The 26,923-nt window shown below is 38.8% G+C and overlaps 1 protein-coding gene and 1 pseudogene across 2 annotated transcripts in view; one reads left to right on the forward strand and one right to left on the reverse strand.

Moving 5' to 3' along the window:
* The window catches only part of ELMOD1 (ELMO domain containing 1), a 78,045-nt gene extending 52,057 nt beyond the window's left edge, over positions 1–25,988 (forward strand). Inside the window, exons 7-12 of one of the 2 annotated variants that reach the window (XM_055272981.2) lie at positions 6,671–6,804; positions 9,542–9,610; positions 10,094–10,117; positions 13,369–13,419; positions 15,137–15,270; positions 24,235–25,988. In XM_055272981.2, coding sequence (XP_055128956.1) covers positions 6,671–6,804; positions 9,542–9,610; positions 10,094–10,117; positions 13,369–13,419; positions 15,137–15,270; positions 24,235–24,407 — 585 coding nt within the window. In that variant the 3' untranslated portion in view covers positions 24,408–25,988. The remainder of the gene's footprint in view (positions 1–6,670; positions 6,805–9,541; positions 9,611–10,093; positions 10,118–13,368; positions 13,420–15,136; positions 15,271–24,234) is intronic. The other variant, XM_055272982.2, reaches the window with a different exon arrangement.
* Positions 2,147–4,076, reverse strand: LOC129478253 (MOB-like protein phocein; annotated as a pseudogene).
* Positions 25,989–26,923: the final 935 nt, after the last annotated feature.

Consider the following 26,923-nt stretch of genomic DNA (forward strand, 5'->3'; position numbering starts at 1 on the left):
CCTACTGGTTTAGCCTCTCAATATTTAGCAAGTTTGTTTTAAAAATTACTATTCCCATTGGTTTATAATACCATTAATATAAATGCATAATTTCAAAGTCAACATTCCTTTCGCTGTGGACATAAGAATTCTTAAGGGGTACAATAATGACTGTGGCTGCTGGGCACTGTTCAAAGCCAAAAGGACTGGCAGGCTCGGAAAGGCATAAACTATTTATACATACCCTCCGTATACTACGAGCCCCACATTTTTGCTGTACATTCTTGTCTCATAATACAGTATAAATTATTCCCTAAGTCTGAAAAAAAATTAAGATGAATACATTTTCGTCTTAATCTCAAAATAACCTTTTTAATGAAAAAGAAGTTCCTCATGTTAAATTCGTTCAAAAGAAGGATTTAAATACTTTGGTCACAACATGTACAATTTTTTGACCCTGAGTGCCTCATTAAAATCAGTTTAGCAATAAAACCTCCTGTGCTTTATCAAAAACAGCATTCAATAGATTATAAAATTATTAAATCTGCATTTGAATCATTATTAGGACACTGAATTATAACAAAGTCCAATAAATGTATGACCATTCATCAACACCCTTAAAACCTGTGAATTATTGCAATTAATCTCATGTGTGCATGTAATTCAAACATAAACTTTGTGGAGAGGGGATATAAAATAAATACTACAATATTTCTTCAGTCCTATTTAATGCTGCCTAGATGGTTAGATAAAAAGGTTAATATTAGTAACAGGCACTTTGGAAAGCCGAGGCAGGTGGATCACCTGAGGCCAGGCATTTGAGACCAGCCTGGCCAACATGGTGAAACACCGTCTCTACTAAAAATACAAAAATCAGCCAGGCATGGTGGCGCACACCTGTAGTCCCAGCTACTCAGGAGGCTGAGGCACTAGAATCGCTTGAGCCTGGGAGGCAGAGGTTGCAGTGAACCGAGATCATGCCACTGCACTCCTACCTGGGTGACGGCGAAAGACTCTGTCTCAAAAAAGAAAAAAGAAAAAAATATATATATCTCTAACAGGAAGAATCAAACTAGTTTAATAACTTGTTTTCTAAATAGTTGCCACAATTTAGTAGAACCAAGATATGCCAGAGCCTATGCCAATATATTTTTCCTGCAGTGTAATGTAATTGCTAATATGAGGTATAATCTGTAAGCAATTAATACAAATATAAACAGGCATAAGCCACCACAAAATCACAGTCTGGTGAAAGCTTTTCGGCTAAACTAGTTGGAGAAGACAGTTAAGGGAAATGAGAAAGGGCGGACAGGGCAGGTTTCCAGTGGGAACATCATTTACATGCCTTATCATCATCCTCTTATATGTAACAGTCCGCTGGTGCAGGAAGGTAAATCCTGTCCAAGTATGCTAGCCTAAAATATACTTTATGTAGCATAGTGAGATTATTTAAGTATTACTAATGCTTCATTTGCACTTATATTTAGATTATACATAATTCTATTAAAAACTCACTTCCCAAAATGAGATAAAAGTGTTTCAGGTAAGATGGAACTATGTACTACACAATTTAGAATATCTAAACTCAGAGGTAAAATCAAAGGAAAACATTACTACCTTTTTAGTAAATGGATTGTATGAGCTTACTCTTTTTTTTAGACTCTTACTGTGTCACCCAGGCTGGAGTGCAGTGGTGCCATCTCAGCTCACTGCAACCTCCGCCTCCCAGGTCAAGCAATTCTCTGCCTCAGCCTCCCAAGTAGCTGGGATTACAGGCGCCTGCCACCACACCCAGCTAATTTTTGTTTTTTTTTTGTTTTTTTTGTTTTTTTTGAGACGGAGTCTCGCTCTGTCGCCCAGCCTGGAGTGCAGTGGCGCAATCTCGGCTCACTGCAAACTCCACCTCCCAGGTTCACACCATTCTCCTGCCTCAGCCTCTCCGAGTAGCTGGGACTACAGGCGCCCGCCACCACGCCCGGCTAATTTTTTGTATTTTTAGTAGAGACGGGGTTTCACCGTGGTCTCGATCTCCTGACCTCGTGATCCACCCACCTCGGCCTCCCAAAGTGCTGGGATTACAAGCGTGAGCCACCGCGCCCAGCCTAATTTTTGTATTTTTAATAGAGATGGGGTTTCACCATCTTAGCCAGGCTGGTCTTGAACTCCTGACCTCATGATCCACCCGCCTTGGCCTCCCAAAGTGCTGGGATTACAGGGGTGAGCCACCACACACGGCCCCTTACTCATTTTTTAATAAATGGGTTTGTCTGATGAGGATTGTAAACCAGTGATTGGTTAGCAGCAATTTTACCAAACTGTAAGTTATTTTATTAACAGACATTATAAACAGATAATACTAATCTTATTTTAAAATAATGAGTGCCACACTGGTGAATATACAGCTTATGAATAATTTTAATTATAAAAGGCAAACACAGCAGACAACTATACTAAACAAAGAAGGTAGAATATGGATACATGATTGATGGGTCTAAAATGATACATACCTTACATAATTAATGTTAATCATGTGATCGTTATATTTTTCTTTGTGATTCCCCTTCATGCTACTTTCTCCAGAAGCTGAATTCTGAACTTTCTTTTCGAATTGGTACAATCAGGTTATCCTTGGACATCAAATTTTCTTTTATCACAAACTTAGTGATACAAAATGACACAAAAATGTTTCGTTTTCATATTCATCCAATATCTGGAGTAACAAAAAGAAGCATGTGACCAGGCACAGTGGCTCACGCCTGTAATCCCAACAATTTGGGAGGCTGAGACCAGCAGATCACTTGAGGTCAGGAGTTCGAGACCAGCCTGGCCAAAATGGTGAAACCCCGTCCTGGCCAACATGGTGAAACCCCATCTCTACTAAAAACACAAAAATTAGTTGGGCATTGTGGCTGGCACCTGTAATCCCAGCTACTCAGGAGGCTGAGGAAGGAGAATTGCTTTAACCCGGGAGGCAGAAATTGCAGTGAGCTGAGATCACACCAGTGCACTCCAGCCTGGGTGACAGAATGAGACTCCATCTAGGGAAAAAAAAAAAAAAAAGCATGTGAAAATATTCTGGAAATCTTAAAGTATGCTGGTCCAAGTTTTGCTATAGATGATTCCTTTATACTAACCCTGCTGGGGAAATAGTTATTGCTTTTCAGAAGACACAGCACCATCAAGTCTGTGTCTAGTATAGTCTGTAGTAGAACGCTCTTGGAGTTTTATGAGCTGCACAAAGAAAAATCCATTGTTCAGTTGCTGTCATTTGAGTACAAGTATCTGGATGGCATTCAGTCTGAAGTTTGACAGCAAGTCCATTTAGCTCAAGGCAGAATTGCCTTAAATGTTCATACTTCCATATGCCTGCATCTTGGCTTCAGGTGGCTCAAGATTTTTGTCAGTATTGGAGCAATCTTGACTCTTATGTTCCGTTGCATATACTGCTGAACAGCTAGCATACTGTCCATTTCATCAAAAGAATCATCAGGCCAGGTGCCCAGCCTGGTCCACCTCAGCATTGCCATGCCCTCTGCCATGACCACATCTGAAGTGCCATCATCTGAAGATTAACAACTTAATTAAGAACACTTTTTAGCCATTTGTCTAGTCTTTCATGATCCATAAAATTATTAAAATAAAATTTCTTTTTAAAGCATTTTATTATTCAGGCCGGGCACGGTGGCTCATATCTGTAATCCTAGAACTTTGGGAGGCTGAGGCAGGTGGATCACTTGAGGTCAGGAGTTTGACACCAGCCTGGCCAACATGGCGAAACCGTCTCTACTAAAAAAGCAAAACAAAACAAGAAAAATGAAAATTAGCTGGGCGTGGTGGTGTACACCTCTAGTCCCAGCTACTTGGGAGGCTGAGGCACAAGAATCCCTTGTACCCAGGAAGCAGAGGTTGCAGTGAGCCGAGATCATGCCACTACACTCTAGCCTGGGCGACAGAGTGAGACCCTGTCTCCCAAGGAAAAAAAAAAAAAAGCATTTTATTATTCAAATATTTTACTAAGCATTTACTAAGTATCCCGTGCTATAAGCATTCACCTAATGAGTGAGGTTTATCACCCACCTATGGAAATGAAGCACCTGCTTTTCCCATCTTGCTGCACTCATTCCATGAAACAAGATATATATATATATATATATATATATATTTTTTTTTTTTTTTTTTTTTTTTTATACAGTCTCACTCTGTAGCCCAGGCTGGAGTGCTGGAGTGCAGTGGCACGATCTTGGCTCACTGCAAGCTCCGCCTCCTGGGTTCAAGCCATTCTCCTGCTTTGGCCTCCCGAGTAGCTGGGACTACAGGTGCACACCACCATGCCCGGCTAATTTATTTTCTTTTTTGTATTATTAGTAGAGATGGAGTTTCACCGTGTTAACCAGGATGGTCTCAATCTCCTGACCTTGTGATCCACCCGCCTCTACCTCCCAAAGTGTCGGGATCACAGGCGTGAGCCACCATGGCCAGCCCTCTAAAGGATTTTTTTAAATAAACCTTTCCCCAGTGATGATCACCTGGTCTCATTTAGTCTTTTCTGATGATCTCAAACAGTTTCTGGTTTTTGTTTTTTGTTTTTTTTTTGAGACGGAATTTTACTCTCGTGCCCAGGCTGGAGTGCAGTGGGGCTATCTCGACTCACTGCAAGCTCCGCCTCCCAGGTTCAAGCAATTCTCCTGCCTTAGCCTCCCAAGTAGGTGGGATTACAGGTGTGCACCACCATGCCTGGCTAATTTTTTGTATGTTTAGTAGGGATGGGGTTTCACCATGTTGGCCAGGCTGGTCTCGAACTCCTGACCTGAAGTTATCCACCCTCCTCGGCTTCCCAACGTGCTAGAATTACGTGAGCCACTGCGCCCGGCCAGTTTCTGTTTTGACGAATGCACAGCACTGGCATATTCTTATATGAATTCTTTAAAAAGAGATTTTGTATATTCATGCTTGATATTTTGCTTTCAAGCATGAGAGATCTACCTCCTATCTTTTTACCCTTTTTCTCTCGCCCTTTAGAGAAATCAAATTTACCTGTTGTGGCACTAACATAAAATATTGTATAATGTGAATAATAAGTAGTATTAGATTAATGTATAAAATAACATTAGTAAAATGAATAACAGCCTTTATTAGTATTTTCTGTCATTGAATATTATGTTTTACACTATGTCAGGTATGTGACAATTTGATTTAGCAAGGTATTTTGTGTATTACTGTTTCATTTAAGCTTTGTAATGTAAAATAAGCAATTTAGAAATTGAATTATTTCTGAAATAGTAGTTAAGTAAATTTTACATTTGTGTTTATACCCTGTCGGTAATGAAGATGTAAGTCTGAATAGTAAACTTGCTTACATGACCATCTCTATTAGAAAAAACTAAGAGTCTGAGCATTACGTATTTATACAAGTATGGGTCTCAGCATCTCTCTCAAGTAATGGTATCTGCTGAATCTATCTTTCTACAGAAAACTTGAAAAAATAGAACCAGCTTATTAAGCAGTAAAGAGTATAATGCTTAGAATTTACAATCGTCCAATAATATATTAATAAAATTGATTTTAATTGAAATTACTTTCAGTAACTCTTAAAGATAATAATACATTTTGAGGTTTATTCATGAACATTACTGATATTCCTTCCTCCAGCTACATGATAATGTGATAATGTTTACTCTCACTCCTGTTATAGGTGAGACCTAAAAAATGAAACTCGGCCAGGTGTGGTGGCTCATGCCTGTAATCCCAGCACTTTGGGAGGCTGAGGCAGGCGGATCACTTGAGGTCAGGAGTTTGAGACCAGCTGGCCAATGTGGTAAAACTCCGCCTCTACTAAAAATACAAAAATCAGTGAGGCATGGTGGTTCATGCCTGTAATCCCAGCTACTCCGGAGATGGAGGCGGGAGAATCACTTGAACCCAGGAGGCGGAGGTTGCAGTGAGCCGAAATCATGCACAGCACTCCAGCCTGGGCAACAGAGTGAATCTCAAAAAAAAAAAAAAAAAAAAGGCAAAAAGAAACTCATGTCAGTTCATTTTTTTTTTTTTTTTTTTTGGTTAATAATGCTGCTAAAAGTTTTGATATAACATTAAAGCATTTTCCGAGAATCTGAATATAGGTGGCCCTGAAATTTTTCCTCTTCTCTCTTTTCTTTATACTCTTAAATATTTTTGAGAGCACCAAAGAGCTTTTTTGTGGGAGATTATCTATCTAATCTATCTATCTATCTATCTATCTATCTATCTATCTATCTATCTACCTACCTACTATCTAATTTCCCATTCAAAATTAAAATAGACTTTAAACATTAAAATATATAAGTACTCGATCTATTGCCTTCAGAGCAAAGATATCACAACATATTATGCATCCTTTGGAAAATTCAACTGTGTACTCATGAGACAATGAGAGCGAAAAGGCAAATAACTTCTTTTATTATAAAATAGTTGTGTTTTGGTTTTGTTTTTATCTCTCAGACCCTCTGGAAAGGTCCTGGGAACCTCCAAGGAGGCTTCAGATCATACTTTGAGAAATGCTGTCATAAATAATTGAAAGATGATCACATCTTTAATTGTAATGTATTTTGCATACATTCAGCTTTGCAAAGCTCCTCCTAATAATGTAGTTTACAAAATCTGAACCAATAGGAAAGGGTGTATCAACAGAGTAATTCTTTTTTTTTTCCTACAGTTATGGAAATTCTTGAAGCCCAATACTCCACTGGAATCTCGGATTTCTAAGCAGTGGTGTGAAATTGGTTTCCAAGGTGATGACCCTAAAACAGATTTTCGAGGAATGGGACTTCTGGGACTGTACAATTTGCAGTAAGTAAAATGAAGGGCAGCTGAGTGTTCGAGTGATGTTTTGGTCTCCTCATACTGAAATGGCAAAAGTTGAGTAATTAGCTTCAAAAGGTACTTCCCATAAGACTCTAAGAAAACATTCAAGTCCCCTGAGAGGTCAGGTTCATAAAATGTTAAAAGTGTCTGCTACCTTCCTTGTATTTCAGCAAACTTCATGGATTTTTAAAGCAAATCTCAAATATATTTTAAAAATTGTTTTATTATTTAAAATTTTCACACATATGTAAAAACAGAGAAGATCGTAAAGAACACCCTGGTATTGATCATCCAGATTCAGTAATTGTTGACGTTTTCAAATATTCACAACTTTTTTTTTGGCAGAAGGGTGTTAATGAAAATTCTACACCATCATTTCACCCTTCATATTTTAATATGTAGTTCTAAAAAATATCAGTATTACCTCACATTAACCACAATGCCATTATCACACCAAACACAATTAACAATGATTCCTTGGTGTCATCTTTGTCCAGTCCATATTCAAATTTCCCAGTTCTCTCTAAAATACTTTTTACAGCTGGTTTGTCCTAGTGCACTTCCATGTAAGATCTACACATTGCACTTAGTTACTATGCCCTTTGGTCTTCTTAAATTAGATCAGTCTCTCTTGCTCTGTCCCTTCCTTTTGCCCCCTCCTCCATGTCATTACCTTCAAGATTTCAGAACAGTTGTCCTGTAATATGTCCCATGGTCTGGATTTGTCTGTTTGCACTTGTATCCGTCCTCTGTATTTCCTGAAAATTGGAGGTATGCAGACAGGCTTGAAGAGATTCAGGTTGACATCACAGTGGGAGGCCTTCAGTGTCCCTCCACTCTCAGCCCTGTGCTGCAACAAATCAGAGGGATCCCAGCCTGATGCCTCCAGTGTAAAGTCCACCATCAGCCTTTCTTCCTTCTATGATCTTTACTGAACCAATTAATTAATTGTATAAATAATGCTTTTCAATTTCTGTTATTTTTCCTATAATTGTTGGCTGGAATTTTTAAAGACCTGGTTTCCTTATAGAATATAGTTATTTGGTTTCTCTGAAATATAGGCAGGACAGATATTCAATTTTTGTATTTGCTTACCAATTCTCAGAGTCAGTAGTTGGTAGCCTGGTTCCCTTGTTAGTCATCATTTTTTTTTTTTTTTTTTGCTCTCTCTATTTTTAAAACACCATTTGTTAACTCCTGTGTTTTTATATGTTTATTGTAACTCAACTAATTGTACTTGTTATTTTTTTCATGCTTTAATTCAGTCATGTGTAGTCATTATTTTTTGAGTCAAAGGGTCCTTTCAAGTTGGTTCTTGTGTCCTTTGACACTACCCTATTAGGGCAGTGATGTATTTTTAAAAGAAGTTAATTAAGCCTTACTCAGTCATTTTGGTGGCATCTCATTTTTCCCCTAGATCTTTCCCTTTATTTTAAATTTAAGAAGTTTAGTAATCACCCATTCTTTTATGAAACATTTTAATGTAATATTAATGAATGGAAAGTAAACATTAATGACAAAGACAATGTCACAGATAAGTGGATAAAGTCTGAGCTTTCAAATAACTGGGACAATTGGCCTTCCATTGAGAAAAATAAATTAAATCACTACCTCACCTCAGTTCACAAGTTGAAAGTCCAAAACAAGTCTTTCCTACTTTTAGAAGAAAATCGATATCTGAGTAAGGAGAGATCTCTTAAAGACACGAGCAAAAAAACCATCAACTGGAAAAGAAGAATCAATAAATTTCACACATTAAAATTGAAAACTGCAGTAAGATAAGCCCCATAAACAAAGTAAAATGAGATAAGACTGACACTCACATAAATGATAAAGGATCTATGTTCAGTATATTATTCTCTATAAGGTTATTTGTCTTTTTTATTTGAAGACATTTTTAGACTCACTGAGCCAAAAAATATGAACAGATGAGACATAAAAGAGGAAACCCAGATAACTGACGAAAGTATGAAAAGAAACTCAGTCTCATTAACAACTATGAATGTGTGCATTACAATTGCTGACTTGGGTTTGAAATTTCCTGAGAGGAAATTCAAGAACTTCTTTTACCCTTTGGATTGATGCAGGAAATATACACACATCACATTAAATAATATGTGCTATTGTTTTATCATTGTCTCTATGAAGTACTTTTTAATGAATCGTTTTTGAGGGTGTGCAACTTTTTGTGTTTATTAGGAAACTTAACTACCTTTTCCTCTTAGAATAAAATGTTATTGTTTTTAACATATCTATACTCAGTAAGATATTTTCCATTCATCCAGAATTCAAATTCCCAGTGAATATTTGAAACATACCCTCTCTCATCTCCTCCAGTCTTTTCTTTCTTTCATCATGTCCCTTCACCAAGGCTTCTGCCTTCTGCCTCTAAACACCGAACTATTCGACCCCCTCTTCTATAACCCCTCTTCATAATAAAATCCTTGGTTCTCTGGGTAATGGCAAAGCTCTTAATTAAATTTTCAAAATCTACTGGATACATTCGTAAATCTATGTGGGTTTCACAGCTACACTACCATGTCATTACATTTGGAAAATTCTGTTGTGAAAAGCTGTTTGTTCCCTGGAGGAGCTGAAACAAGTGATAACCTTATGCCAGTATCCATCTCTGAATTCCAAATGACCTCGAATTGGATTAAAATGAATATATTCAGCAAGTAAGCAAGTATAGAATTACGGTTTTCTTTCCCTCCCGCTGCAGGTATTTCGCAGAAAGGGATGCCACAGCAGCTCAGCAGGTCCTGTCTGACTCTCTTCATCCGAAATGCAGGTAATTATTGAAAGTAACAGATGAATTAGGTTTTATGGGTTAGATCAAATGAACTTCATTCATCTCCTGCATGTATCTGTTGATGAGATTCTCAGGACAGTGAGGCTCAAAGCTTTTTCAAACAAGCCCTTGTAATAAATGCTGAGTTGGAAGGTTAAAACTTCGGGTACTCATTTCAAGATTTAGGATGTGAAGTGGCACCGTTCAGGTGAGATATGTATTTAAAGGACTGATAGAGTCACTAGTGTCCAGGAATACTGAGGAGGTGGGCGTGGAAGAAGGGCAGGGTCTGGGGGAAAGAGTCCGGAGACAAGAAAGATGACAGGGAACAGAAGGAAGAATGGAAGTTAAGAAGTCAGGGACCAGGTGAGAACATCCGGAATTACTAAGGCTTTTTCTTTCTTTCTTTCTTGTAAAATTCTAGATTCTAAATTGTTTGCATTTTCATTTACTTTTCTAATTTTTTTCTTTGATTACATGAAGGGATATCACTAAAGAAGAAATAAGGTATTTTTTCTTTGTTTTGTGTTTTATTGCTTTTATTTTGTCTTAGAATAAGTATGGGTAAGAATTTTTTTAAGGAACTCAATTTATTTGTTTCAAAAAGCCAATATTTTCAAACTTTTAATCGAATACAGTTAATTATAGCTGGGCTATGTTTTAACAAACTGAAAACCAGATGAGACTGAGCACTTGGAAAATGTCAAACAGTCTTTCTAGAGCCATGACAAAACCTGGTTGGAGAAACATTTTGAATACTCACCTAAAGGCTGAACACCTCACCACACCTGTTCTGACTCCATTTACCCCAGAGAGGGGCATTTTATTTGGGAATTTTGTTGCACAGAATAACTTTGCTCTTCTATTAATATATCTAATTTGATTATTATAAATGGTAGTTTTGTGTGTGTGTGTTAGTCACTCTTCTTAGAAGGAGTTCCATTATTTTGCAATCATAGTTTTATATTACTTTTTTCTCCTCAGCATGATGGTAGATTAGTTGTTAGTATTCATGTTTGCTAAGTAAATTCAAAATATTATCAAAACCGTCTCAAGATTCAGGGATAGGTTGAGTTGGGCTTTTTTTTCCCCCTCCACCTTACTATTTTACTCATTCTAGCTTCATTTGGCTAAGATTCATTAAGTCATATTACACTTCCCAAATTTACATTTGTAATATTTTATAAGATTAAAAATTCATTCTTTTAAGAAAAACACTACAGTCGTTTAGCTCTTTCTTGTTATATGGTTAAAAATCAAGTGATATTAATTTTTTTAACTACATCTTCTGAATTGCATATTTCTGTAATGTAGAGACTCTAAACTCCCTCTAGTTAAAATTGGCTGGGGAGTCTGTCCATGCTCTCAGGTGGCATTTCCTGGAGGAACATCAGTCAGAAGACACGAGTCCTCCGCAGTCCTTGGAAAGTGACAATAAGCTCGCAATATTTCCAATTAACCATTGGAGGGGGACTGACTTTTGTCTTTGAGTCATTCTTAAAGAAAAGCTTTATAGTTGTATCTCCTGTGTCAGCCATCCAAGGGAAAGTATTTGAGGTTTGGGGTGACTAACTCTTACTTAAAAAGAGACTAGCATTTGTGTGTGCATGCATATATGTGTAGTCATGTATAAAATTACCATACTTTATCCCTCAAACTACAATAAAATTGAATCAATAAAGTTCATGTATTAATTACTTCAAACTGATGGTAAATGCCATTGGATACAGATCAGAATGTTTCAAAACGCTACTGTCCTTCATTGATGTCTGATAAAAGTATATATGGATTGATTATATCAACGTAGGTTCTGTCAAGCCCTGAATATTTCAGGTGTTCAAGAGAGAAAGGTCAGTGTGTACTAAGGAAAGCTCTTTCCTGTCTATCCTTCAGCAAGCATGGCACATGACTGCTCTTGTAAACATCCATTGGTTGAGTATTAAAGTAACTTGAGGGATAAAAGTGGATTCAAGTTAAAGAAGAAAGTTTTGACTATTAGTTTGTGTGTGTGTTTGTTTTCTCCCAACAAGGGGAATGCCATCTGTGTGGGCCAGGATATCCTATAAGTATCAAATAAGTAGAGATCATTGGCCTTTTCTTACATTTCCAATGCAGATAGAGATATGATTTAATAAATATGGAGACACTGTGTATTTATAAAGCTATGCTGGAGAGAAAATAGGTGCTTATAAATTCTTATATATAAAATTTCTTAAATTGCACACATACCTTATTTTAGTTTGGATATGAATCTTTAAGGTAAAAAAATCTCCTGATCTCCTGATTCCTCTTCAGCTGTTTGGTTTGTTAGCCAGAAGTTACACTTTAAAAATAGGTGGCACATTTTAATATGAATTAAAAACAGTTATTTTGAATTATAGCCATTTATGGAATAGAAAGTACACATTGTTAAATATCAATTCTGTGTAATGTTTTTGTGGTTGTGTGTTGTGTGTATTATATGCATGTCTTGTAATAAAATATTTGCTGTGTGTTCTGGAGAACGCTCCTTTCTTCTAGTTAGATAGAGAGAAATTAAATATTCATAATAACTAGTTTTTATATTGTATTGAGTTCAAATGCAAACTACAGTTTATACAATTTACACAAATTTTATATATGAGTTTATAAGCACCCATTTTTCTCTTCAACAAAGCTTTATAAATAAACGGTGCCTCCTTATTTGTTAAATTACATCTCTATCTGCATTGGAAATATAAGAAAAGGCCATATGACCTTAGTGTAAAATACTGAATAAAGGTTACATAGTCACAGGGAAGAATGGAACATGAGTCCTGCCGCCTTCTGTTGGCTGTATGGTGGGGAGTGGGAGTGGGGCAGATGCACACAGAGTAATAGAATGTAGGGCACAGTGAGCCGAGATTGCACCACCACACACCAGCCTGGACGACAGAGCGAGGCCAAGAAAGAGAGAGAGAGAGAGAGAGAGAAAGCATTTTCAGAATGCTTCTATGATAGAAATCTTTTTTCAAACAGTCTTATTCAGAAGCTCAAATTATAAAAACAGATGAAAATGGAGCTGCTGTGGCTTACTGACTTAGCTTAGCCAGAAGAAATACCACCGCACTTATTGGGACAGAATTTTTAAAACCTGTAAATGCTCTCTCCCTCCCTCCCTCCTCTCTCTCTCCCTTGCTTCCCTTTTTTCTTCCTTCCTTGCTTCCCCTGCTCCCCGCCTCTCCTCCCTCTCCTCCTTTCCTTACCTTCCTTACTTCCCTCCCTCCTTCCTTTCTTCTTTTCTTTCTTTTACTAACTCAATAATTTACTTATCCATGAACATTTATTTGGCATCTACCATGTACCAGGCATCACAAATAATATAATAACATTATTTATAATATTATTATAGTATGGTGAATAGGATAAACACCACTGGGTAAAACCAAACAAAATGCAGTAGGGAATCATGAGAGTGAGGCAACATCTAGTTACCTCACTAAATGTTTCAGGAAGGAGGGGTTTGATCATTAATGATAGTGCAAAAGAATAGCTTAATGTTTGGCCTTTAGGGCTGTCTCCCATGGCTATACTAAAGTGGATAGGAGGTAAATAGCATGGCCTTAAATAATTCCATTTCTGACCTCCATATAAATTGTACTGTGGCTTAGCATTTGTTGGATAACTGAGCTACAGACATCTCTGCATATAGTTAACAGTTTTAACATAAGCATTAAAAGAGAACAAGTACCAATTAGAGGTTAAATCTGACTTACTTACTTATTCATTCATCCATTCAGCAAATTCAGCAAAGCAGAATGGGAGAAGAAAAGGATGGATAAGGCAATTGGGTGAGTATGGGATCTAACATGGAAAGATGGTCCATCTGAAACAGAACTAGAACTAGAGTATCATGAAAGACAAGGGTGAAACCCTACTTGTCCTAATAGAAGTATACAATCTGGTTAAAATGTTTAAAGTACCCTTTTATATGTTTGTGGATTTATCTGTATGGTTATATGATATTACTTTGCCTATGAACAACTGACAAGGTAGAAAGTTGTAAATCATAAGGAAATGATTTTCAGAAATCACTTAGAATTGTGTTTGGGGCCAGGCACGGTGGCTCACGCCTGTAATCCCAACACTTTGGGAGGCCAAGGCAGGCAGATCACGAGGTCAGGAGATCGAGACCATCCTGGCTAACATGGTGAAACCCCGTCTCTACTAAAAATACAAAAAATTAGCCGGGCGTGGTGGCGGGCGCCTGTAGTCCCAGCTACTCGGGAGGCTGAGGCAGAAGAATGGCGTGAACCTGGGAGGCAGAGCTTGCAGTGAGCCGAGATCACGCAACTGTACTCCAGCCTGGGCGACAGAGCGAGACTGTCTCAAAAAAAAAAAAAAAAAAGAAAAAAAAAAAATTGTGTTGGTAGTTTTCTTTTAAGGATTTTACCAAATATTGGGCAATTTGATAAAAATTTATTTTAGTTTTTTTATAATGCCCCATATTATCCAAAAATATTTCTGAACAGAGAATTTTTTTCTGTGCTGGATTTATATTAGCAGAGAGGATTTAAGAACTCAGGTTCCGTTAATTTTCGGTAAACATGTAAATAAGGAACTAGAAAATATACACTTGTTAAGATCCTTATTTACATTTTTCTCATCATAAAAGTAATATACAATTTATTACTGAAAAGTAAACAAAAAATCACCCCAATCTTATTACACTAGCATACTCATGTTAATATTTTGTGGCATCTTATTTTAGATTTTTTCTTGCACATCTGTGTGTATATAATAAAATGGCTTGCTCTATCCATAATGTTTTATATCCTGCTGAAATCGTCTTTAAGAAGATAGTTTTAATCAGGTGTAGTACATTATATGAGATTACCATAATTTATTTTGCTATCTGTCTTCTTTAGGATATTTGAATAGTTTCCATGTCGTTGCCATTATTTAAAATGCTGTAATGAATTATATCTATAAAGCTTTGTCCACTTCGGATTTTTTTTCTGTCATATATTTGGAAATGGAAAGGTCGAAGTATATGAACTACCAATTCTCTTGATACACGTTACTGAAATTTTCTGCTAAATTACCAAAGTCAAGGTTTTGATAGGGTGGGGATGGAAGGGTGACCTGCCACTCTGATAATTTAATAGTAAGTTAAATATCAGATTATCCATTATTGAAATGCCTTTTTTTTTTTTTTTTTTTTGTAAAGTGAAAGCACGTTTACTAAGAAAGCAAAAGAATAAAAGAAAAGAATGGCTACTCCATGGGTAGAGCGCCCCAAGGGCTGCTGGTTGGCTATTTTTATGGTTATTTCTTGATTATTTGCTGAACAAGGGGTAGAATATTCATGAGTTTTCTGGGAAAGGGGTGGGCAATTCCCAGAACTGAGGGTTCTTCCCCTTTTAGACCACAGATCTAACTTCCTGACATTACCATGGCATTTGTACACGGTCATGGCACTGGTAGGAGTGTCTTTTAGCATGCTAATTGGAAATGCTTATTTCTTATATGTGACACACAGTTGGTTTTGTGGTTTATACTTTATAGGTACTCATTTGCAATTGTGGGCATCAATATAACTGACCTGGCATATAATCTACTGGTCAGCGGAGCTCTAAAAACCCATTTCTACAATATCGCCCCAGAAGCTCCAACATTGTCTCACTTTCAGCAAACATTCTGTAAGTATCCTGTTGTATAATTATCAATATAGGTTTCTACGCTGGGCACGGTGGCTCACCCCTGTAATCCCAGCACTTTGGGAGGCCAAGGAGGGTGGATTGCCAGAGCTCAGGAGTTCAAGACCAGCTTGGCCAGCATGGTGAAACCCCATCTGTACTAAAAATAGAAAAATTAGCCAGCCATGGTGATGCGCACCTGTAATCCCATCTACTTGGGAGGCTGAGGCAGGATAATTACTTGAACCCGGGAGATGGAGGTTGCAATGAGCTGAGATCGTGCCACTGCACTCCAGCCCGGACAACAGAGTGAGACTCCATCTCAAAAAAAATTATATATATGTATATTATATATATTATATAATATATATTATATTATATATATATATATATAGAGAGAGAGAGAGAGAGAGAGAGAGAGAGAGAGATTTCTATAGAACACTCCAGACAAGGGTCGAAGCTGAGAGATCTTTGTGATTTGGCTGCTTTGGAGCCTTTGAACTTCCTCTATTGGTTCTGATTTTTTTTGTTTTCTCATTCAAAAATCTACACTTATATTTTCAGGCATGGTAAATTCTCTTTCCTGCTCTTGCATAATCTCCGGTGTATCCCCTTCTGGTCTGACTCAAAGACATCATGGGTGTTTCTCTCCCTCTGATCCTCATGGCATAGCACTTAAGAGTGCAGGTTCTGAAGACAGCCTGAGTTAATTTTCAGATCTATGTTTTAGCAGAAATGAAATCTCCAAGAAGGATTAGAAGATAAAGTCGAAACTCTCCTAGAAAGTAGAACAAAAAGGCATAGATGAAAAATACAAAATAAAAAAGGTTGTCAAATTAATGGATCATTCTATGAGGTCTTGTGTCTGAATAATAGAAGTGCCAGAAAAATAGTGGTGAAAACTAAGGAAGGGGAATCAAAGAAATAAATTAAGAAAAATTTTCAGAACTGAAGTATGAGTTTTCATACTTAAAGTAATAAGCACCTACATAATAGATTAATGTATACCCACACCAAGGTTCTAATCATTGTGAAATTTAATGATATTGGAAAGAGATGACCCCGAAAACTTCCAAAGCTGTCACAATGAATTGGAAATCAAGATGACACTGGACTTCTCAACAGCAACATTGTATGTATATTTTGAAGACAATATTCTAAAAAAATAGAATATTGTCTTCAGAAGTTAAGAGAGACTGGGCACTGCACATCATACCTGTAATCCCAGCAGTTTGGGAGGCTGAGGTGGGAGGATTGCTTGAGCCCAGGAGTTTGAGACCAGCCCAGGCAACATAACGAGACCCTGTCTCTACAAAAAATAAAACATTAGCCAGCTGTAGTCCCAGCCACTCAAGAGGCTGAGGTGAGAAGATCTCTTGAGCCTAAGGAGGTCAAGGCTGCTGTGAGCTATGATTGTGCCACTGCATTCCAGCCTGGGTGACAGAGCAAGACCCCATCTCAATCAATCAGTCAATCAAAGTTAAGAGAATATCTTTTAAAACTAAGAGAATATGATTTCCAGTTTAGAATTTTACACACAGTATAACTTACTACCTTACCAATCAAGTATGGGAGTAGAATAAAGACAGTTTCTTAATGCAAGGTCTTAAACTTTACTTCCCTATACCTTTATCAGGAAGCTTATTTCCACAAAGTAAGAGAATAATCCTAAAGGAATAAATGGGGTCTAGAAAATAGGAAATCTATCCCAGGAGAGCAGCGAAGGGAAAGCCCAAAATATCTGTGCAATTGGCTGCAAATAATAAATCTAGATTCTAGAAGGTCAGAAGGCTGTGGGAGAGACTCTTTGAAGAACATGAAATTGACAGAATATTACCATGTTTGAACACATTGAGAAGACATTGGCATATATAGGAGACAGTTTAGGCTTAAATTAAGGGGGAAGCCAGGCAAATAAACAAAAGAAGGCAGTTATTAATACAAAGGAAAGAAAAGGGTGAGAAAATAAGTGACTATGTGTCTGGGGTGAGTGAGCGGGAGCTAAATCTTTATCTTCTATAAAGAAAAAAATTTTTAATCAAGTAATGGAAAGCATGTTGATTAGAGCTATGAAGATCAATAACCAAAATAATCAGCTAAAAGAATTGAAATACTGCTTTAGGAAAGCAGGAATTAGGGCAGGAGACTGCTTTTTTTTGTTTTGGGGGGTTTTTTGGTTTTTTGTTTTTGTAACAAGACCTGTTAAACTATTTGATTCTGAACAGTGTGCATGTGTGACTTAGATAAAAATGAAAAGTAAATTATAAAACACATATACTTTACAACTTGTTAATGGAAAATGTAAGTCCCTTACATACATTATCACAGCTCCTGCTTTGATAATTGGATGATTATATTCACTCCTATAAAAATTCTGAGCATCTCCAGCAAATACGATTGAGATTTTACTATGGATTAGGTTCTATGCTGAGGAAGACAGGCATTTAAACAAATACTTAAAATGTAGTGGGTCCAGCATTATCTTCAGGGAAACAAAAAAGTCTTTAAAAAAATAAAATGTAGTGGGAAGAATTTAGTGATTGAGGAAGTAAAGGTACTGCTTCTAAAAATTGGAAAAGTTGCCGGCACAGTGGCTCACACCTGTAATCCCAGCACTTTGGGAGGCCAAGAAGGGCAGATCACTTGAGGTCAGGAGTTCAAGACCAGCCTGATCAAAAGGGTGAAACCATGTCTCTATGAAAAATACAAAAATTAGCCAGGTGTGATGGTGCACACCTGTAATCCCAGCTACTCGGGAGGCTGAGGCACGAGAATCTCTTGAAACCAGAAGGTGGAGGTTGTAGTGAGCCGAGATTGCGCCACTGCACTCCAGCCTGGGTGACAGGGTGAGACTGCATCTCATAAATAAATAAATATTGAAAAAGTCTGTGACTGCCTTAGCTCACTCAGCCTGGAAGTCAGGGAAGTTTCTCCAAAGCAAATGCCACTTTTGAAGAGACCCAAAAAATGAGTTGCAGGAAATAAGGCAATGGTGGCTGAGTGGTCCAGTGAAGGCCATAAAGCAAAAGAGTACGTGGATTTAAGAAATAGAGCATAGGGTTTGCCGGGTGGTGACTAGAGATGGCACTGGAAGCCTAAGAGCAGGTTGGAGGGCAGTCCTGAAGAGCTCTGTAAGCCACGTCAAAGAGCATCAACATCCAGATAAAGAAAGCCTCTTGCCGTGTTTCCCTGGCCCCTTATACTTGCCCTATTCTGTATTTACCATGCTCATTAGGGAAATCAGGGAAGTAGTTTTGAGGGAAGGTAGAGTGAGTTTAGTTTTAGGCATACTGAGGGTGAGCTGCTCTTGGGAAATCTGTATGGAGCTGCGGATTGGGCATTCTCATAAGGTAGGGCTCTGGAGTGCTGAAGGATTAGAAAGGCTCAAGCTACAGATTTGTGACTAATTAGCACCCGGGAGAATATCAGAGCCACACAGTGGGGGAGCACTCCCAGGAAAAAGTCAAAGTTAGAATCGTAAAGAATTGGCATTTAAGGGCAGGTTTCACTGCTGTATCCTCAGCATAAAACCTGGTACAGGGTAGAGGTGCTCAGTAACTAGTGGGTGGTTGGGTGGGTGGGTGGATGGATGGATGGATGGATGGATGGATGGATGGATGGATATATGGAAGGCTGAAATACTGGCTGATGTTTTTTGCAGGAGAAAGGAGAGTCTAGTTTCTGTGGGAAATTTTAGCATTAGGCTGGGCATGGTGGCTCACACCTGTAATCCCAGCACTTTGGGAGGCTTAGGCAGGACAATCACTTGAGCCCAGGAGTTTGAGACCAACCTGGGTAACATGGTGAAACCCCATCTCTACAAAAGAAAAAAAAATATTAGTCTTGGCCTGGATTGATACGCTTCCAAGAGAATCCTAGCCCAGATGAGCAAGTATGCAATAGGATTACATATTTCCGAAGGCCCTCATCAGGTTTTGGAAGCAGCAGCAATGCCCCCATGGATTGTGGTGTATGTAGGCAGAGAGACTCAGGCCTCTCTAAGGGAAACCAACTGTGCCCTAGATTCATTGTTCCTCAATCAGACATGATCAGTTCTGCACGTCTCCTCTGTAATATTCTTGCAATTACCTGTGTCCTTGCATATGTCTCTGCTCTCTACTAACCAAATGCAGTGAAGCAAAACCAAGACATTCAAGCAGCAATAAATATGCTGCAGGCTGGAGTCAGAGAGTCAAATTAGTATTCAAAACAAGTATTCCATCTAGGTAGAAGAATATAAGAATATAATAGCTCCATCCTTCTGACTTTACAGTATTATTCTGTGAACACTGAGCTGCCAAGGCACTATGTTACAAAAATTGCATTCAGTCTAAAGCTCCACTGAACACACAGCCCCATTGAAATGGAGTGAGGTTAGGTGTAATGAGCAGAAGGGAAAGTACAAAGGCCAGAAGAGGAAAAGGAAACTATTTTTTTCTTTGACCTCCAAAAGAAGGAACTATTCCGTAGGAATAAGAACCAGAGGAACAGAATGTACTGGAAAAGGCAGCCTATTGCCGTGGTGAAAAGTCAGCTGGTTTCAGGCCCTGGTTTCCAGCTTCCAGCTGTACCTATTATTGTAGACCATTCAAGGAACTCATCTAAGCCCAATATCTGCATCTGAAAGATGGAGATGTAATATCTGTGTTACCTACTCCACAAAGCTGTTGTAAGAATGCAATGAGATGGTGGGAAATAGCTTGGCCTCTGTTTTCTCCTCTTCTTTCCATGCCACTTTGTTAGCTTCCGTAGCGAACAAATCATCAGCTGCAATTATACTCCTGTTTGCCTCTCTCCAATAGACCCAGCATTAGGGAGCACAGGAAGTCTGCCTTTTTCTTCATCTGCAATACCTAGTACTGTGTCTGTTTCATATTTGTTCATCGGCAGATGAGTTAACTGACAGATCAGACCAAATGAATTTTTGAACACTGTAATTTATATAAGTGAGTGGAGTTTTATGATTATAATATGCACCTCGGAAGCCAGACCACCATTTCTGCATTTTGATTAAGATCATGTTACATGGTCTCTAATTATTTTCCTGATGGGATAGAGAAAGAGAGTCCCAGGGAATCAGTCTTCAATCTTCGGAGGAAGAATCCTGAGCGTGGTATCAGATTATGAGCCAGCCCCTCCTCTACCCTTACCCAAGCCCTTTAAACCTTTCAAGATGTTTTTCTATAATTGTGTGTAAGGTAGGAAAATGGGGAAACCAAATGAATCCACATTCTTCTGTAACTGTGCCACACTACATCACCTTTAGAGTGAGTTGCCAATATTCCTGCACATTGTAGAAAGGTGAACATTTATGTATATTGCAGAAAAATGAATTCTTCATTAAAAGATGATTTTTCATATTGCCTGTTTATCATTGTCAACAGGAGAAAAGATGCTGTCACTCATGAAATACTAATGAGATGCATTATCGATGATTTTAATTCGTAGTATTGGAAACCTGACTCTATGTACAAAATAGCTGTGTTTATTTGAGCTCAGAGACCAGTCAGGAAAATTTATGTATGTATTTTATATAGTAAGGAAAGAAGGAATTATAAATTATCATAGATTTATTTTAGAACCATAAAAATTATATTTAGAAGGAAGCCAAGGAAACTTTCTTTTTAAAAAGAGAATCTTCTTGACCAAAGTTCTCAACTTTAGTGACACAAGTTTCATCTTATTGAATTGCAAGTCTGGTTAAATCTGGGAGGATCTGCATTTTTAACAAGTACCCCAGATCATTCTTGGAATATTTTAGGAGTTTGCCCAGTGACTGAAATGGACAGGTGATTGAATTCTTTTGGTTGGTTGAATAAGATACTGAGATCAGAGGAAACAAGTTTCTGTTGATGTGCACATTTTTCCATACATAGCTAGTATGACAACCAGATGACAAACAGGCTCCAAATCATGGCATATGAGAAATGATGAGGAGAAGCAGGGAAAGAGAAAAGCTCAGGGCATAAAGCACACTTCAAACACTTGAGTTGGGGAAGGATTGAAGTTGTTCTGTGAAATACAGGGCAACAGATTTAGGCCCAGAATGAGGAAGAACCTTTATTTGTTTGTTTGTTTTTTAGAGACAGAGTCTCTCTCTCTCTTGCTCAGGCTGGAGTGCAGTGGCACCATCCTAGCTCACTGCAGCCTCAAACTCCTGGGCTTGAGTGATCCTCCCGCCTCAGCCTCCCAAGTAGCTGGGACTACAGGTGCAAGCCACCATAGCTATCTTATTCTAAAAAACTTTTCGTGGCCAGCCACGGTGGCTCATGCCTGTAATCCCAGCATTTTGGGAGGCCGAGGCGGGCAGATCACCTGAGGTTGGGAGTTCGAGACCAGCCTGACCAACATGGAGAAACCCTGTCTCTACTAAAAATACAAAATCAGCCAGGCGTGGTGGCGCATGCCTGTAATCCCAGCTACTCAGGAGGCTGAGGCAGAAGAGTCGCTTGAACCTGGGAGGCAGAGGTTGTGGTGAGCCAAGATCATGCCATTGCACTCTAGCCTAGGCAACAAGAGCAAAACTCTGTCTCAAAAAAAAAAAAAAAAAAAAAAACTTTTTGTAAGCCAGGCGTGGTGGCTCACACCTGTAATCCCAGCACTTTGGGTGGCCGAGGCAGGTGGATCACTTGGGGTTAGGAGTTCAAGACCAACCTGGCCAACATGGTGAAACCCCATCTCTACCAAAAATACAAAAATGAGCCAGGCATGGTGGCACACGCTTGAATTGCTTGAACCTGGGAGAATTGCTTGAACCTGGGAGGTGGAGGCTGCAGTGAGCTGAGATTCGCCACTGTGCTCCAGCCTGGGCAACAGAGCAAGACCCTATCTCAAAAAAAATTTTTTTTATAGAAACGGGGTCTTCCTGTGTTGCCCAGGCTGGCCTCAAACCCCTGGCCTCAAGTGATCCTCCTGCCTTGGCTTTCTAAAGTGTTGGGATTACAGATGTGAGCCACAGTGCCTGGCAAGAAACAAGCTTTTAAGAATCAGGTTCCTCATCCAAGGAACGAACAGTCAGTGTTGTCACCAGAGAAGTTCAAGCCTGACTGCTGCCTCTGGGAATCCAACCATCAGATGAAGAGAGACAGAGGAGATGGCTTCTGGGGTGACTGGTACTTCTGATTTGGGCCTTTTCTGATGTGTTCAGGTTCCCATGACAGTGATAGTGGGCCCCTGGCTTGTGTAACCTCAAGGCCAGTAGGGAGATGGTTGGTGTGTGCCCTCATCAGAAATGTTAAAAACAGTCAATTCTAGTTTGTGAAGGGCCCAAAGGCAGGCTAGTCCTAAAAGAAATGGCATAAGCCAGGCACAGTGGCATGTGCCTGTAGTCCCAGCTATTTGGGTGGCTGAGGCAGCAGGATCACATGAGGCCAGGAGTTCAAGGACAGCCCGAGCAACATCGCAAGATCTTTCCTCTAAAAAATTAATAAACTTAAAAAAAAAAAGAAATGGAACAGTCAACCCAACCCTCCTTCTCCTACGTTTACAGAGAGACCACATACTTAAACAAATATAAGCGTGCTTAACAATGTAATGAGACAAGTAACCAGAGGGAAGGGTCTGTGGAAGTGGACCAGCAGCCGGCCATGTGTGTTGGGGGCAGTGAAGGTCACTCCTAATTTTGTATTAAAATAAAATATGAGTAAAGATTTTTTAAAATGTATGAAATTATGTTGAGCATTTTTCCATACATAGCTAGTTACCAGAAAAAACAAAAAGTATTGATTTTTTTTGTACTATTAGAATTAAGTATGTTTATTCTAAATTCTCTTCTCATCCTCCCCTTCCCCATTTTCATTTATGCATGCAGGTGGAAAAGCAAGGATTCAAACCAGGTTTCTGGCTCCAGAATCCTGTCTTCTATTTTCTACCTCCTTCTAATGTTAAGACAAAGAAAATTTTGCATAATCTTTGTTTTTCTTTTGTCTTCTTTTTCTCTTTTTGAGACGGGTATCACTCCGTCACCAAGGCTGGAGTGCAGTGCATAATCACAGCTCACTGCGGCCTTGACCTCCTGAGCTCAGGTGATCCACCTCAGCCTCCCAAACAACTGGGACTACAGGCATGTGCCACCATGCCTGGCTGTTTTTCTTTTTTTGAAACTAGGATTACTTCCTTAAGTACTTTTCTTTCTACACATAGAGACACCTGAGCTTGTAGTAGTTTACTACCTATAAGTATCTAGTATTTAAAAAAAAAAAACACACTATGCATATTTCAATACTAAATGTGATAGATAAAAATAATTAAACAAATACGGTAGTGGGAGGGGGCATAATGGGGAACAAAGCACAATGAATAGGTTCTTATATCAAATACTTAACATTTATTCCCCAAATTGTTTCAATCCAGATCACTCATGGATAGCATTTTTGAGATACCAGAGGATTTGAATATGAAATTATTGCTTCAGAGCAAGGAAGTCTTATTAACAATTTCATGTGGTTTAATGACCAGTCTGTGTTGTTCAGGGTTGATTTACAATTTTTGTTGTCTCATAATAGAGTGTCAGAATGCGTTTGTTTGATTTGTCGGGGTAACTGAAAACTTTAGTTATATCAAATATCAAGAGAATAAAGGCTGAGTGGGGTGATTTTGAAAAGTTCGACCGTTTCATTAATTTAATTAGGAGGAGAAGGATGAAGTAGTCACTGTCAGCCTTTCAGAAAACGTTCCCAATGCGATTCATATTCAAGAGATGGCAGAACTGATTTTGTCTTCCTGCTTGGGAAGAGTGAGAATGATTCCAGGGCCAATTGCAAAAAGCTTGCAGATTGGTAGGCTTCAACTGCACTGATTTTAAAGAATAATCTTAAACAGTGGTATTTTCTAGATTTTGACGTCTTCTTTGAGCTCCATGGTTGCTGTGGCTTGGCTCAGCATCTCCCTCAGCATTCAGAATGATTTTGAATGTGATTAAGGTTTTTTTTTTCTCCTGCATTCTTATCATTGTATTGTCTCCAACAGGCTATTTGATGCATGAATTTCACAAGTTTTGGATCGAAGAGGACCCCATGGACATAATGGAATTTAATCGTGTGAGGGAGAAATTCCGCAAGAGGATCATCAAACAGCTGCAGAACCCAGACATGGCGCTGTGCCCACATTTTGCTGCCTCAGAAGGTTTAATCAACATGTAGTTGCCCACGCCGGTTTTAATGGATACCCTGGAACACTGCCTCATTGTCTTGTTAGATCTCTGCTTAGGTCGCAGCTCACGCGTTGAATGCACACAGTGATTGTATGCATGCCTTTTGGTACAGTGTTTTCATCTCTTGATCATAATTCCGAGATCCCCAGAGACCACTGTTTCTGGAGTATCTGTCATCCAGTGACTGCTCATATTGTGGCATTATGCAGTGTTACATCTTGCCTTGATACCCAGGTATGGAGAGAGTTTTCTATTTTTTTAGACATTTTTTCCTCTCCCTCATAATTCAGCATTAAAGAATTGTATTTCTCTAGCTGTATTTTGTATGTAAGAAGTTTAGCTGAATCTCATTCTGTGAAAGACTTTTAATTTATTGATATGTTTCATGACTACTGCTGCTAGCTTTTCAAGCCAGGTTCATGCTTGGACCTCATTCTGATAAAGTATAAGACTTTAAAATAATACAAAACAGGGCTGGGCGCAGTGGCTCACACCTGTAATCCCAGCACTTTGGGAAGCTGAGGCGGGCGGATCACAAGGTCAAGAGATCGAGACCATCCTGGCCAACATGGTGAAACCCCGCCTCTACTAAAAATTACAAAAATTAGCTGGGCGTGGTGGCAGGTGCCTGTAATCCCAGCTACTCAGCAGGCTGAGGCAGAAGAATCGCTTGAACCCGGGAGGTGGAGATTGCAGTGAGCCGAGATCATACCACTGCCCTCCAGCCTGGTGACAGAGCAAGACTCCATCTCAAAAATAAATAAATAAATAAATAAATAAATAAATAAATAAATAAATAAAATAATACAGACAGACACATGATAAGCCAAACTGTTCCTGCAAACATAGCTACACTTCATGAAAATGTCATGAGGCTCACAAGAAGTAACTTTAGGTAGGAGCTGTTTTTGTTTGAAGTACTGCAGAGTTATATTGTAACTTCCCTTCGCCCCAGTTGCAATTGTGTCATAGTCATCTGTATATCAAACTATTTTATTCCCATAACTTCACTGGCTTGGATGCCTAAGTGTATGATGCCTGAAGCCTCAGAAAAGAAATAAGCATATTTCAAAAGCTGCAAAAGGTTTTTCACTGCCTGCCTCTTGCAGAACTGGGTTACACCCTAGCACTGTTCTGATCCAAGCATACTTGCTTGAGGAACTAAGTGCTGACTAGTTTGGTTTCTATGTCAAGGGGCAATATTAAAAAACAATTTGCAAGAAAATGTGTTTCAAGAGAGCAACCTAAGCTAAGTCACTCTGCAATATTTCTTGAAAATAATGACCTTGTCTTGTATCAGTGGAAGAAGTAAATTGCTTAGAAAGGGAAAAGTCGAATTGTTCCAGAACTGCTAAAAATCATTTGAAAAACCGTGATTTAGTTTGGAATTATGACTGTAGTCTGTTGAATAGTATTTACCATGGCATTTCATACCCATGGTATTTTATACCTTCTGACTATCAATTTTAGTATTATTAGATGTTTGTGTAACCACTTGCTTATTTAAATGAATTTTGAGTACTGCCTAATTGTCAGTTACATGAATAAATTACATGTCATTCTACTGTAACGTATAGTGGATTTCATATTAATATTTTTGTGCTGGTACAGCTTCTGAATATGCAAATATGTGAGTGAATAGAATGTCAAAGACAGACAACCTGGAGCTGACTATAAATCACGCCATCATTCAGAGCCAGAGTCAGCAGGTTCATAACTTTCTAGGAAACCTGGCTTGGCTGTTGTTAGATAAAGCAGAAACATTAACTACCCGTTGTTTTCTTGTCCTTTCTCTCCCTTCTGGGACTGTGTCATCCTTTCCCTTTCAGCCACGTACCAGGTGGCAGCATTTTCATTGCCTTTCTTATGGCCCTGTGTCCCTTCTTAGAATGAGGAAGGGAAAGAGTTGATTAGCACATGGTGGATACCATGAGTAATGACAAGAATGTATATTCCTCTCCCGAGTAGGGGAGAACTTGTCAGCCTAGTTCCTCAGGCCTGCCTGAGGAGCCCTGAATCTCCACCGTAGCTGCAGCTGCTGTAGGTGAAGGTATTATTCCACGTGCAGGCCAGCCTTTGCCAGCCACATGTGCCCATTGTCTCTTTTTATCCATTGTGGTCCCATGTCACTGTCACGGCTTGACAGCATGTGGCACTTACACCAGCTTGCGTCTCTTCTGTTCAGATAGAGATAGTTGATGCCAACAAAGCTAAGAGTTTCCCCTCTCGGCTCCTAGGATGCTTTCTTTCTATTGTATTTGAACATGGCTGCACAATCTTAGGATGAACAAGCTGTGACAGCTCCTTTGAGCTCTGAGTATTATTAGATTTCTCATTCACGCCACTTTGTAGAAGATACATTCCACCCAGTCACACAAAGTGAGGTGAGAAAAAGAAGAGGAGAGGTTTCAAAAGCATCAACAACATGTGGAGTGTGTGTGTGTGTGTGTGTGTGGTGTTTGTTTCCCTTGAATATTTTTAGCTTATACTTTTCCATTGAATAAG

The sequence above is a fragment of the Symphalangus syndactylus genome, chromosome 3, assembly GCF_028878055.3.
Source record: "Symphalangus syndactylus isolate Jambi chromosome 3, NHGRI_mSymSyn1-v2.1_pri, whole genome shotgun sequence".
In the NCBI taxonomy this organism is placed as follows: Eukaryota; Metazoa; Chordata; class Mammalia; order Primates; family Hylobatidae; genus Symphalangus; species Symphalangus syndactylus.